General features: G+C 43.2%; 1 protein-coding gene and 1 pseudogene across 2 annotated transcripts in view; one reads left to right on the forward strand and one right to left on the reverse strand.

Annotated features, from left to right (window-relative positions):
- fkbp16 (FKBP prolyl isomerase 16) overlaps positions 1–15,103 on the forward strand; it is a 191,755-nt gene extending 176,652 nt beyond the window's left edge. For both annotated transcript variants that reach the window (XM_087981241.1, XM_087981240.1), the window contains exons 6-8: positions 2,827–2,904; positions 13,973–14,110; positions 14,211–15,103. In XM_087981241.1, coding sequence (XP_087837367.1) covers positions 2,827–2,904; positions 13,973–14,110; positions 14,211–14,297 — 303 coding nt within the window. In that variant the 3' untranslated portion in view covers positions 14,298–15,103. The remainder of the gene's footprint in view (positions 1–2,826; positions 2,905–13,972; positions 14,111–14,210) is intronic.
- Positions 11,523–11,646, reverse strand: LOC122547970 (5S ribosomal RNA; annotated as a pseudogene).
- Positions 15,104–15,429: the final 326 nt, after the last annotated feature.

Below are 15,429 nucleotides of genomic sequence, written 5' to 3' on the forward strand. Positions count from 1 at the left end.
AATATCTTGCAAATCTAACCTCGCCCAATCCCTCTGCTCCTTCACATTAAAAAACCTGACCATTTGATATATAATTTTTTCCCTCTAATTTTCACTGAAAATTTAGCACCTCACGCTTAATGACATTGAAATCATTGTGTCACATTTTACCAATTGCAGATTGCTTGTTAACCCCTTTCAGTTCACGTTGGTCTTTAAAATTGGGTCTTCATGTTAGAATCATCTAAACATAGAGATGTTTGGCTCCAGCTCTCCATTGATGTGTTCAGTGATCAGCTGTTTGCACATTCTCCCCACGTCTGTGTGGGTTCCCTCTGGGTGCTCCAGTTTCCTCCCACAGTCCAAAGATGTGTAGGTTAGGTGGATTGACTATGGGAAATGCAGGGTTACGGGGTTAGGGTAGGAGGGGGTGTCTGGGTGGGTTGCTCTTCACAGAGTCGGTTTAGACTCGATGGACCGAATGGCCTGATTCCACACTGTAGGGATTCTATGTCTGTCAATCTGCAGCCATTTGAGCACCATCCTTGAACCCTCCCTCTCTGATGCTGCTACTCTCAGTTTTTAAGGCAAATCGCCAGCTTTGTCCAGTTTCAAACCCCTTAATCTTTTTATATAGTCTCTTGTGTGATAACTTTTTAAGGCTTTCTGAAAATCCACATTCATCACGACCATTGCAAATCCCCCCTCCAGCTAAACTGGCTCTTTTCACTAAGAACTGTATTAGTTTGGCCATATAGTCTTAGTTTCTGTAATTTTAATGATTGTCTCTTTATCTGGACATCTGGAAGATTTTATCTTTAACAGAAATGTCACTGTTTCACCCTATCACTTCTAGTGCAGGTTTTTCCTGGGTTAGCTCTGTCTCTCTTCTGAATCCAGGAACCACATTAGTCAGAGAGAACGGGAATGGTTTTGGACAGACTCCACTCACTTTAATAGACTGAATACAAAAACAGTTCAGCAAACCACATCAGTTCACAGACCAGGCAGACAGAGCCACATGGTGATGGGAAAATAATGACAGGGACAGATAGAGGATGCTACTGGGGGATGTCAGGCATAATCCTGTACATCAGACCTCAGGGTAATGGTCACTTTCCACCTTGAACTTGTATTTTCCGAAAGTGACAGAGCAGCAGTAAGTACAACACTGCTCTTCCTAAGGGCATGGTGGCACAGTGGTTAGCACTGTTGCCTCACAGCGCCAGAGACCCGGGTTCAATTCCTGCCTCAGGCGACTGACTGTGTGGAGTTTGCACATTCTCTCCGTGTCTGCGTGGGTTTCCTCCGGGTGCTCCGGTTTCCTCCCACAGTCCAAAAGATGTGCAGGTTAGGTGAATTGGCCATGCTAAATTGCCCGTAGTGTTAGGTGCATTAGTCAGGGGTAAATATAGGGTAGGGGAATGGTCTGGGTGGGTTACTCTTCGGAGTGTTGGTATGGACTTGTTGGGCCGAAGGGCCTGTTTCCATACTGTAGGGATCCTAATCTCATCTAATCCAGGAAGGGGAGTAAAGAAAGAAATCTGACACACAACCTACCCTCCCTCCAGGGTCATTCCTGACCCTGTACTCAAAACATGAAGACAGCTGGTCCAGCTATTGGTTGACACTCACCTATTGAAACAAGAACATAGAATCCCTACACTGTGGTAGCAGGCCATTCAGCCCATCAGGTCCACACTAACCCTCCGAAGAGCATCCCACCTAGATTCACCCTATCCTTGTAACCCAGCATTTTACTCATTCATGATGAGGGTGTCACTGGCTAGGCAGCATTTATTGCCCATCCCCAAGTGCTGTTAAGATTCAACCACATTGCTGTGGGTCTGGAGTCACATGCAGACTAGACCAGGTAAGGATGGCAGTTTCCTTCCCTAAGGGGCATTGGTGAACCAGATGGGTTTTTCCCAACAATGGTTATCATTAGACTCTTATATCCAGATTTCTTTATTTACTGGATTCAAATTCTAACAACTGAATTCCAACCCACAGATTAATAGTCCAGCGATAATACCACTAGGCCACTACCTCCCAACTCTCCCATGGCTAACCCACCTAACCTGCACATCGCCAGACACTATGGACATTCTAGCACAGTCAATCCACCTAACCTGCACATCTCTGGACTGTGGGAGGAAACCGGAGCACCCAGAGGAAACCCACGCAGACACGGGGAGAATGTGCAAACTTCACACAGACAGTCTCACACCACCCTGGTGCTGTGAGACTGCAGTGCTAACCACTGAGCCACCGTGCCACTCATTTCTAGATAGAACAGCTTCATAATCATTCATTACATTGCCCATTCTCCAATCCTTTGGCATACATCCATATAGCTGTGTTTTCCAGTTAGTGCTTTTCCCATTTCCCTTGAGCTGCTTGAATGTATCCCTTCGGCTCCCAGGGCTTCATTCTCCTCAACTTAAACACTTTGCGGATGAAGCTTATGTACGACGGTAAGAATTTGAAACTAAGAGTTTTGGGGAGGTGAGGATGAGGGGGCGGCTGGAGAGAGGGTCATGTTGATTTGCTTCAGAGTTTGAACCAGTTACACACAAGCAATGAACCGACAGAAACACAGACTGACTGGACCAGTTAATAACCTTTCTCTCACCCCGGATTATAATCGATGTTGAGTTGTACATCACTGTGGCTCTAAAAGTCCCTTGAAGCCATTGTAAATGACTTTTTAAATTAAATTTCCACACACATTTAACCAGGCAAAATACAAACGCAGCCTGCCCATCAAAACAAACAGACCAGTAATGGTCCAATTTATTTTTGGTGAGTCAAAATGATTCATTCTGTTTTTCCAATTTGTTGCAGTTGTTATCTGAACGGGGTGACTATGAGGAAGCCATGGAGACGCTCAAGAGAGCATTGAAACTTGAACCAAGTACAAAGGTAAATAAATGCATTAAACCTCAATGTAACCTTGTACACATATACAGAAGAATGTTAGTCCCTGCCTTCAAAGAAGATTGCAGATGACATGTTTCAGGGTACAGTGCTAATCCAAACAGAAGATGTTGAGCGGGGATTGGGAATGTGTATTTGTACAATCAGATTTAATTACGTCAAAGCTCCCGGGTAATGATAATGCTTTCTTCATTGAGACTCAAATCCTCTTGAGTCTAGAGTAACTAATAAAAATCATTTGACTATCTTGGCTTGGCTATTTAACTGGTCCCACAATGTTGTTGAAGTATATCTGCACTGAGCTGTGAACTTTGAGCAGTGAGCAAGCTTTATACTTTGCAAAATATCATGTTTTTGTTTCTCCCATACCGATTCAGCAACTGCATCCCACCTAAAGCAGAATGGCACAGAAGCCAAACTCTCTGGAACAAACTAAATGTGTCTATCATTTCTGTTTCTGCACACCCACAGGGTTCTTAAGCTGAGAGAATTACTTAGACTGCCTGCACTTAACGTACAAGCTGTTATCCGCACAGAGTTCAAGATTAGCCAAAGGTCAAATTACTGAGCACTTTAATATACTCCGAGACATGTTGCTACAAATAGACATTGGAACGAGCAAAGCTAACAGAAACAGACACAAACATTAATCTATTACTTTACATTTATTTTGGATCATTGTTGAAAACATTGTAATAGAAAGGGATTATTACCAGACAGGCATTTACCAGACTGCTCCAATATTATGAAAGTCTCTATAGAGCCGCTGGCTTTATTCATTCTCTAGCAATTACATCTTTGGGTTATTGTGTTGTTTCTGCAGACTGTCTGATACCAGTCCTGCTGTGTTCTCCAGTCTGGTTTAGAAACAGTTCAGACTGAACTTAATAGAGCCCCCATTTTAACTGAACCCATCGGCTCGAAATGGGGTGAGTTCAGATTGAATACCCTTTTCACACACCAGCCAATTTTTCATCACTACGCAGTTCCTATCATTTATGAAACCACCATCAGTTACACAATTCTCACCAGTTATGCCACCCACGTAGATATTTTCAATCAACCTGTTCAGAGATATCATTTGACAGTTCTGGGGCAGCTGGAAATTGAACACAGGCCTCCTGCTTCAGAGATAGGGACACTACCACTGCACCACAAGGGTCCCTATGCCACACGCATAGTATCCCAGGTTTAAATGCTTTCAGCTGCTTCCTCAATAATCTTCCACATGTCAAAACTGAAGGTATTCATTGATAATTCAAGTGGATCCGAGTAACATCCAGGATTGGGCAATTGAGCATTAAGTAACATTCAATTCACACAAATGGCAGACAATGGCCACCTCCAAGAAGAAAAAATCTAACTATCTTCATCGTACCCCTGCGGCATCCTTGAGTTTTCACCATCAACATTCATCATTGACCAGAAACTGCAGCTTTCTAGAAAACTACATACCTGGCTTTTAGGAAATGAAAGGGGCAGCACTGCTGCTTTACAGTGCCAGGGACCCAGGTTCAATTCCAGTTTTGGGTGACCGTCTGTGTGGAGTTTGCACGTTCTCCCAGTGTCTGTGTGGGTTTCCTCCCACAGTCCAAAGATGCCATCCTCACTTTTTCTGGCACACATGTGACTCCAGACCAACAGCAATGTGGTTGACTCTCAGCTGCCCTCTGGAATGGCCGAGCAAGCTGTTCAATTCTATAAATCACTGTCAAATCTCAATAAGGAAATGAAACCAGACAGATCACCTGGCATCGACTTAGACACTGGAAAAGACAAGGGCAGAAACATCCCTATCAACCCTGAAAGTTTGCCTCACTAATATCTAGGGGCTAGCGCTAAAATTGGGAGAGCTGTCTCACAGACGAGTCAAGCAACAGCCTGACATAGTCATACTCATGGAATCGTTCCTTACTTACAACGTCCCAGACACCACCATCACCATCGTAGGTATGTCCTGTCCCACCAGCAGGACAGACCCAGCAGAGATGGCAGCGCAATGATATACAGTCAGTGGTGGGGGGAGTTGCAATAGGAGTTCTCAACATTGACTCCAGACCTCATGAAGTCTCATGGCTTCAGGTTAAACATGGGCAGGGAAATCTCTTGCTGATTACTACATACCGTCCTCCCTCAGCCGCTTGAATCAGTACACCTCCTGAACAATACTTGGAGGAAGCACTGAGAGCAGCAAGAGTGCAGAATATACTTGGTCCCCAACGGGGTGGCTCAGCAGCAGTATTACTGAGCGAGCTGGTCAGGCCCAAAAGGACATTAGCGGCTACACTGGGTCTGCGGTAGGCGGTGGGGGCACCAACATAAGGAAAAAACATACTTGACCTCATCCTTACCAATCTGCTGGCTACAGATGCATCTCTCCATGACAGTGTCAGTAAGAGTGACCACTGCACTGTCCTTGTGGAGACAAGGTCCCACCTTCACATTGAGAATAACCTCCATCATGTTGTGTGGCACCATCACCATGCTAAATGGGACAGACTTTGAACAGATCTAGCAACTCAAGACTGGGCATCCACAAGGCGCTGTGGGCCATCAACAGCAGCAAAATTGTACTCCAGTGCAATCTGTAACCTCACAGCCTGGCATTTCCCCACACAACCATTACCATCAAGCCAGGGGATCAACCCTGGTTCAATGGAGAGTGCAGGAGGGCATGCCAGGAGCAGCACCAGACGTACCCGGTGATGCCACCAAACAGGGCCACCTACATTCCAAACAGTGTAACCAGCAAGTGATAGACAGAGCTAAGCGATTCCATAACCGATGGATCAGATCTAAGCTCGGCAGCCCTGCCATATCCAGTCGTGAATGGTGGTGGACAATTAAAGAACTCACTGGAGGAGAAGCCTCCAGAAATATCCCCGTCCTCAGTGATGGAAGAGCCCAGTATATCAGTGCAAAGGATAAGGCTGAAGCTTTCACAGCAACCTTCAGCCAGGAGTGCTGAGGGGATGATCCATCTCGGCCTCTTCCAGTGGTCCCAGCGTTACAGACACCAGTCTTCAGCCAATTTGATTCACTCCACGTAATATCAAGAAATGGGTGGAGATACTGGATACCACAAAGGCTGTGGACCCTGACAACGTTCCAGCAATAGTACCAAAGACTTGTGCTCCAGAACTTGCTGCTCCCCTAGCCAAGCTGTTCCAGTTCAGTTACAACACTGACGTCGACCTGACAATGTGGAAAATTGCCCAGGTATGTCCTGTACATAAAAAAACAGGACAAATCCAACCCAGTCAGTACTGCCCCATCAGTCTACTATCGATCGCCAGTAAAGTTTTGGGAAGTTGTCATCAACAGTGCTACCAAGCAGCACCTGCTCAGCAATAAGCTGCTCAGTGATGTCCAGTGAAGACAGCTCACAATCACCTTCTCAAGGGCAACTAGGGACTGGCAATAAGTGTTGGCCCAGCCAGTGACACACACCGCCCATTAGGGGATAACAAAGAATGTAACCATTGTTGTAAATAATCAACTGGTTTAACAGTGGCCTTTGGAGAAGGCAATTAACTGTTCTCACCTGGTTTATTGTACACGTGACACCAGACCCATGCAGGTGAACCTTAAATGCCCTTTGAAATGGCCGAGCAGGCTACTCAGTTCAAGGGGCAGCTACAGATGGACAATGAATTCTGGCCTAGCCAGCAGCACTTGTGAATAAACAATAAACATTCCTGAACTGTCCAAAGTATTATTACCTTATGCCTTTCCACCAGGTTACAAGGAAAGTCTTGATGTAACTTCAGTGCTGTAGCAGGAACCACAGAACCCAGGTCCTGCACTGTGTGCAGTTTATGCCAAAGATGACAATTCATTATCTGTACGAGATGAATGCTTGAAATGTTGTGAAGAAAGCTTACTGCAAAGAGAGGTAGGAAATAGAGCCAAAAACCCCAGCAGGATTATCTTAAGCAAAAATAAAATCTGCAAACAGTAATTTGGAATTCCAAACATTAAGCAGTTATAATATCCAGAGGAAGACAGATCGTATATAAAGACAATAATATATTCTCATCTTAAATAGCTTCATAAACCATGGTCTCACATTCAGATAGATGTCAGCTTCAAAGTTCCAAGACTGAAGCTTTACCCAATCTTGGTATCCTTTGTTAGAAACATGTGATTATAATTTTATTTCTTCTAACATATGTTCTGACCTTTACCGGTTGTCTTCTTACAACCAAGGCAATAGAACATGTTTGCACATTCAGTAATCTATCCACAAATGAGTTCAGTAAAAAAAAACACAGCATCACTCTTTACAAATCACAGCATCTCTCTCTAAAACTCACAACATCTCTTTGTAAAATCAAAGTGTCTCTGTAAAAATCAGAACGCCCCTCTGTGAAACTGGATCTCAAGTAAGATTTGCCTGTGACATGGGACTTGCAGTATTACTGAGTTATTTTTGGCAGTGAATCACGTATGCATTAGTACACAGGATAATAAAACATGAACTGAGATAGTCCCATCTTTCCATAATTTTTTTCAAAGGGGAATGGAACAATTTTTCATAGCAACATGTTTGTCCCACATTTAACTGCATTCAGGCGGCCAGAGCAACTACAGTGGCTGAAGTAGATTGTTCCATAAAGCTGGGTGGTGAAAACTGCAGTAAATGACTGTGGAATGTTACTGTGAGCAGATTAAGATGGGGATTATTAAATATTTGCACTGATGGAACATCGTTCACGTCTCCAGGCAGTTCCAACATTACTGAAGCGTTGTCGAGTCACAGTTGTAATTTTCAACCACAGTGGTCAACAAATTCCCATAAAACAGCTGTGTTATCATGGCCAGCCCATTTGTTTTTTGTATTACATTAGCTGAGCAGTGAAATTTTGAAGGAAGCGAGGTAAAATTGTCCTACTCTTCTTCGAAAGAGCCCTGGGATCCTTCACATTCATTTCAGAGAGAGAATAAAGCCTCAGTTTAATGAAAAATGAAGGTGGACACTCCAATCTCTGAAATGGACCTGCAAACCCTAGAAGGAGAGAGCATACATTTAGATAGCCTGTACCCACGCGTCTTTGTTTTATTTAGGCACTCAATCCACCACACCAACAAATAGGAGGCGCTGAGCAAATACTCAAAGGAGAGGAAAATAGATTGGAGACAGAGCAATGGAATTTAACGCAGCCAAGCGTAAGTTCACAGAATTCAATCTGAGGTAACTGGAGTGTGAAGGAAACCTGGGCTTACCATTCCACTTGTAAACAGCTTGGTGACAATACTTGCTACAACACTCAGCAAGAATTATTAGTTACGGTTGCCCTCTGCTGTAGATTCAGAGAACTGCACTTCTGCAAGTCCCATGAGCACAGTCAAAAGTTAACTCGAAGCAAGAAACTCCTATTGTCAGGTAATACCATGTACTAACCAAATAAGATGGTCTCAGTACTAAATATTGCCCTTCATGCCTTTTATTTCATTATGGAGCAGATTTATTCCAGACATTTTGTAAGAAACATCACATTGAGCCCTCATGTGCATCTGAGGAGAAAAGGATTTCCAATAATACAGTAATTTACAACCAATGGAGTACTGTTGAAGTGATCATTGCTGTAATTAAAAGTTATTCAGCATCGCTCCAGAATTCAGTTCGACATGGCTGATTTACAACAAAAACAGAAATTACTGGAAAAGCTCAGCAGGTCTAGCAGCATCTGTGGAGAGAGGTCAGTGTTAACGTTTGCATCCAGTGACCCTTCCTCAGAACAGAGGCTGATTTCCAGTTCATTTTCCAGCTTTTACTTCAAATCCACAGTAAAATCTTCATAATGACGCATTTCGAAGACAAGTTTATGATTACATTTGTTGCAATCATTAGCATAAACATAAATGGCATGGAAAGATACTTGAACATAAATTCCATCAAAATTAGCAAAGTTAGTGACACCAGTATTGTGTGCTACATGGACATTATCACGAGACTCCAGGTAATAGGAACAAGTTAACACTGTGTAGCTTTACTTTCTCATCCGTGTGCTCAAAATCCCACATTGTCCGACTCTAGCTTTGTAACCTCTCCAGCTCTATAATCTTCCAAAAACTTTAGTCTTTTCACAAATTTTGTTGAGTTTTGTAAGAAAGTGAAAAGATGAGGGCAGATTCTTATCCACTCTATATTAAATCCTCATATAAGGTTGACCCAGTTAACATCGAAAACAAAATAGTGACTATATACCAGTTTAACGATGTTTGCTACAGACTTCCTCAGTGACCTTGTATGCGTTGCTCCCGATGCGGTCTCCTCTACATTGGGGAGACTGGGCGCCTCCTAGCAGAGCGCTTTAGGGAACATCTCCGAGACACCCGCACCAATCAACCACACTGCCCCGTGGCCCAACATTTCAACTCCCCCTCTCACTCTGCCGAGGACATGGAGGTCCTGGGCCTCCTTCACCGCTGCTCCCTCACCACCAGACGCCTGGAGGAAGAACGCCTCATCTTCCGCCTCGGAACACTTCAACCCCAGGGCATCAATGTGGACTTCAACAGTTTCCTCATTTCCCCTTCCCCCACCTCATCTTAGTTTCAAACTTCCAGCTCCACACTGTCCCCTTGACCTGTCCGGACTTGACCGACCTGCCTAGCTCCTTTTCCACCTATCCACTCCACCCTCTCCTCCCTGACCTATCACCTTCATCTCATCCCCCACTCACCTATTGTACTCTATGCTACTTTCTCCCCACCCCCACCCCCACCCTCCTCTAGCTTATCTCTCCACGCTTCAGGCTCTCTGCCTTTATTCCTGATGAAGGGCTTTTGCTCGAAACATCGATTTTACTGCTCCTCGGATGCTGCCTGAACTGCTGTGCTCTTCCAGCACCACTGATCCAGAATCTGGTTTCCAGCATCTGCAGTCATTGTTTTTGCCACCTTTTTCTGTCTGTCCACCCCTACACTCAGTCCCCCTGACCTTCCTCCAGCTCCTGTTCACAATCTCTCTTTGCACACCTGTAAACTGCCCCCTAACTCACCACCCGCACTTCCTATCATTTCCACCCTTTGTTCTTAGTTTTAGACTCTCAGCTGTTCTGAACCCGGACTGGTGTCCTGGGCTCCACCTAGTGGTAGTTGGTGCTTAGTGTTTGTTCACCAGCAGGTGCCACTAGGCCAGTTAAAACTTTGTCAGGTCAGTTTAATGGTAACATTTTATTTATAGCAATTAAATTATATACTATTTATTCTATATTTTAAGATGCATTTAATTTAACTGTCATTTTGTTTTAAAATGCAGGCATTTAGGAATGTACACCATTTAAATTTAAGAATATTCAGAAGTTAGTTTTACCTGAGAAATGTCCTAAACTATCAAACTGTATTTCTTTTCTATTTAGAGATTTATTTTTATCTCAGCCAGGATAATGTCTGTGTATTGAACCTCAGGAGTTGGGAGGGATACTAAATGAATATTTTGCATCAGTTTTTATTGTGGAGGAAGAAATGGAGACTAGAGAACTCCAGGAAATAACTATTGATGTTCTGAGGATAGATCACGTTACAGGAGAGAAAGTGCGAGAGTTCTTAGAAAATTTAAAGATGAATAAATCTCTGGGACATGATCAAGTCTATCCCAGGACATTGTGGAAAGTTAGGGAAGAAATTGCAGGGCCCCTAGCAGAGATACTTGTATCATCTACAACCACGGGTGAGGTGCTGGAGGACTTGAGGGTGGCTAATAGAGTCATAGAGATGTACAGCATGGAAACAGACCCTTCAGTCCAACTCGTCCATGCCAAACAGATATCCTAAACTAATCTAGTCCCATTTGCCAGCACTTGTCCCACATCCCTCTAAACCCTTCCTATTCATTTACCGATTCAGATGCCTTTTAAATGTGATTGTACCAGCCTCCACCACTTCCTCTGGCAGCTCTTTCCATACACACACCTAAGTTGCTCCTTAAGTCCCTTTTAAATTCTTCCCCTCTCACCCTAAATCTCTAGTTTTGCAATCCCCCACTTGAGGTAAAGAATGCCCATTCACCCTATCCCTGCCCCTCATGATTTTATAAACCTCTATAAGTTCCTCTCAGCCTCCGATGCTCCAGGGAAAACAGCCCCAGCCCATTCTTGTAAATCTTTTCTGAACCCTTTCAAGTTTCACAACATCGTTCCGATAGGAAGGAGACCAAAATTGCAATATTCCAACAGTGGCCTAACCAATGTCCTGTAAAGCCGCAACATGACCTCCCAACTCCTATACTCAATGCTCTGACCAATAAAGGAAAGCATACCAAACACCTTCTTCACTATCCTATCTACCTGTGACTCCATTTTCAAGGAAGTAAGGTCTCTTTGTTCAGCAACACTCCCCAAGACCTTACCAATGAGTGTAATTAATTTGCCTGATTTGCCTTTCCAAAATACAGCACCTCACTTTATCTAAATTAAACTCCATCTGCCACTCCTTGGCCCATTGGCCCATCTGATCAAGATCCCGTTGTAATCTGAGGTAACCTTCTTCGCTGTCCACTACACCTCCAATTTTGGTGTCATCAGCAAACTTACTAACCATCCTTATTCACATCCAAATCGTTTATATAAATGACAAAATGCAGTGGACTCTTTTAAAGCCTACTGCACCTGGTATTCCCAGGTGGTCTCCCATCCAAGTACTAACCAGGCCTGAGCCTGCTTGGCTTCCGAGACCAGAAGAGATCGGGCAGCTTTTGTTCAGACTATTATGGCTGTAGGCATGTTGGACCTTTATTTAAGAAAAGCTATAAAGAGAAGCCTGAGAAATATAGACCCGTGAGCCTGCGATTGGTGGCAGGTAAGTTGTTGGAGGTGACTCTGAAAGATATAATTGACATGCATTTAGAGAGGCAAGGACTGATTAAGGATAGTCAACAAGGGAAATCATGTCTCACAAATTCACTTGAGTGTTTTGAGGAAGTAAGCAAAAAGATTGATGAAGGCAGAGGCGTAGACCTTGTTTATGTGGAGTTAGGTAAACCTTTGACAAGGTTCCACATAGTAGACTAATTAGTAAAGTTAGATCACATGGGATTCAGGAAGTGTTTGCTAGTTGGATACAAAATTGGCTTCACAATAGGAGACAGAGGTTGGTGGTGGAGGGTTGTTTTCTGGACTGGAGGCCTGTGGAGTGTTATTCCACAGGGATCAGTACTGGATCCCCTTTTGTTTGTCATTTATATAAGTGAGTTGGATGAGACTATAGGAGGCATGATTAGGAGGTTTGCAGATGACACCAAAATTGATGGTGTAGTGGACAGCGAAGAAGGCTATATGAGATTACAAAAAAGATCTTCATCAATTGCGTCAAAGGGCTGAGGAGTGACAGATGGAGTTTAGTGAATAAATGTGAGCTATTGAATTTTGATAATACAGACCAGGGCAGGGCTTATACAAATAATGGAACGGCCCTGGGTTGTGTTGTAGAACAGAGAGACCTAGGGTTTCAGGTACATGGTTCTTTGAAATTTGTGTCACAGGTTGACAGGGCAGTTAAGAAGGTGTGCAGCAGACTTGCCTTCATTGCTCAGACCTTTGAGAATAGGAGTTGGGACGTTATGTTGAGGTTGTACAGGAAGTTGGTGAGGTCGCTTCTGGAGCACTGTGTACAGTTCTGGTCTCCTGGGACATATTAAATTGGACAGGACTCAGAAAAGATTTTTCAGAATGTTGCCAGGAATGCAGGGTTTGAGTTATAAAGATAGGCGGGATAGACTGGGACTTGTTTCACTGGAGTGTAGGAGGTTGACGGGTTATCTTGTAAAGGTTTACAAAATCATGAGGGTGAATAAGAAAGGCCTTTTCCTCACGGTGTGGGAATTCAAAACTCGGGGGCATATTTTTAAGGTGAGAGGAGAAAGACTTAAAAAGGACATGAGGGGCATCTTTTTTACACAGGGACTGATTCGGATGTGGAAATGAACTGCCAGAGGAATTGGTGGATGCGTGTACAGTGACAACATTTAAAAGATATTTGGATAAGTTCATGCAGAGGAAATGTTTGGAGGGATACAGGCAAAGGGCAAGCAAATGGGAGTAGTTTGGTTTGGGAACATAGTGGGTATTCCCACTATGGTCTAAGCGCTCGGTTTCCATGCTATATGGCTGTACTGTACTGTATTTCAACCTGTGCATTGCTTTGTAATGGCACAAAATGTCCACAAGAAACCATTTCTGACTTTAACATTGATTCCTATGGGAAGCCACATTTCACCTAAGGATTTTTCACTTCTTGTTGTGATAGTCAGGAATGTAGCCACAACTAAGTGAGGAATTACCAGGAAACACGTAAGGCTTGAAGGAGCACACAGATGTAACAAAAAAAAAACAAAAACAGTTTGCAGTCACATAGTGGCTTTAATGTTTAAAACTTGCTGCAGGACTTCATTCTCAAACAAACTAATTGGCGCCAAGGCCAAAGAAGGAGAAATTGGGGCAGGTGACCAAAGGCTTGGCCGAAGGAGTACATCAAAAGGAGGTGATTTAAGTAGCAGAGAGAGGTGAAGAGGTGTAGAGAGGGGGCTGTAGAGACTGGGATCCTGAAAGTTGACAGATAGGGGTAAAGGACATTCTGGGGGGCGGGGGTACAAAAATGGCCAAATCAAAGGAGATCCTGGTGGGGAGGTGGGGAATATATAATGAGAAAAGATTACTAGAGATAGGTGGGATGAGTGAGTGAGTGAGTGGCTACATATTGATTTGACCACAAAAGTAAGAAAATAAAAATACTCTATGCTCACGCATCCTTTTAACCAAGTGGGTTTGCTGAATCAAGGAAAAATGAAGGTGAGTGGGCACTGTCAAAGCTGCCTGTGAGAGTAAGTGAGGACCATTTTAAAACTGATCCTATTAAAGAAACTGCAGATAAGCTGGTTGGTTCTTATGAGCATCTCACAGGGAAACATCTACATGGAAAGGTCCAAAGATTTACCTTTGTTTCTTTGACCATATGAGAAAACTGGATATTCCTTTTGTGCGAATATTTACGAAACTATACCCAGAGGCACAGGCAATGAATGTTAATCGATGTTTAAATTTTTCTCCAGGCCATTCATGCAGAACTCTCCAAACTAGTACAGAAAAGGACTGGTCGGGGAGGAACCTTGAAGCTAAAGAACAGCTTGTGTCAGAAACCTGGGGAGAAACGAGCAACTTTTCATTCAGAGTCTCAGAAGTCAGGCCTGGTATGACATTTATCTGACTGCAATGTAACCGAGATCAACATGAAAAGCGCATTTTGAGAGATCACTGCTTTGCGCCACTAACCTCCATGTTGTGTTGCAGGCTATCCCTTGGAAGTGGCTGTTCGGAGCTGCGATGGTGATCATTGGAAGCATGGTGACCTCTGTTGTCTTGGCAGCACGAGGCTAAGTAAGAACGAAGAGGCAAGACCACACCAAGGCTTTTGAAGAAGACGCATCTGACTCAGCTGAGTTAGTTCTGGACTGGCTAACCTGTCTGTATCTTCTGACGTTGGCTCATTTCACAGAAAGAGAAAAAGGGTAGAAAATCCCGGTTTCTTTTCAAAATAACATCGATACAGCATTTGCCCAATTAGAGAGTTAGGAAGTTTTCAGCAATTCTGAAACTCAGCTCAGTTTCCTTTTTAACCAAACTATGGTATGGAGCATTAGTGCGATCAGTTAATTCAGTATAAACAGAGCCAAATTATTTTAATCGTGTTCAGTTCAGGCATGACAAACAAATTGAATTGAATATTGGAAATATTTCTGTAAAACACAGACAACTACTTTGGGAATAAGAAATGTATAGGTTGGGCATGGATGGACAGGATGGATCAAATGGCTACCTCTCGCTGTAAGATTCCACAATCACATTCCAATAAAGCAGTTATTGTAAAGCAGTTTACAAACCTATTCCTGGATTAATCAATTGCCAATAATCCTGTGCAACTTCAGTATCTTTATTCAGTGTTGGAGGGGCGATTTTGTTGGAGGTGTATTATGCACATGTGCTACATCATTTCATTATACAAGAAACAGAAAGGTCAAACCATGATATCGCAATCCACACTATTTTGAGTTGATAACTTTGCTAGACATTTGCCCTGTAGACGTATCCCGCAGGAACGCTGTAAAACACAATCAACAAATGCAAGAAGCATTGAAAAATAAACTTGATTCAATCTAATTTGTGGCATTGCATTTTGTATGAAAGACTGAATTTCATTCATTCAATTGTTCGTTGCATTTTTATATTAAAAAAGTCTTGATTTGCAATAATACGCATCTTAAAACCAATTGGCTTATTAAGACTATTAATATTGTGCAGAATAGAAGATCCAATATTTGGATAGCCATCATATTTACTGAAGGAAATCCAAGCTTTAGCAGTTAAGAGGCTATTCCTGCTCCTGCCCTTTCTAAGGGTAGCTGTACAGCCTCAGCACTGTGTTTGTATGGTAGCTGAGATGATGTGCTTGTTATGGACCAGAACAGACCTCCCTCAAAATACATTAAGAAGATAGTCTAGACGCTAATGT

The sequence above is a fragment of the Chiloscyllium plagiosum genome, unplaced genomic scaffold (genome assembly GCF_037043375.1).
Source record: "Chiloscyllium plagiosum isolate Xiang-an unplaced genomic scaffold, Cpla_swu_hap1 HiC_scaffold_39, whole genome shotgun sequence".
Classification (NCBI taxonomy): Eukaryota; Metazoa; Chordata; class Chondrichthyes; order Orectolobiformes; family Hemiscylliidae; genus Chiloscyllium; species Chiloscyllium plagiosum.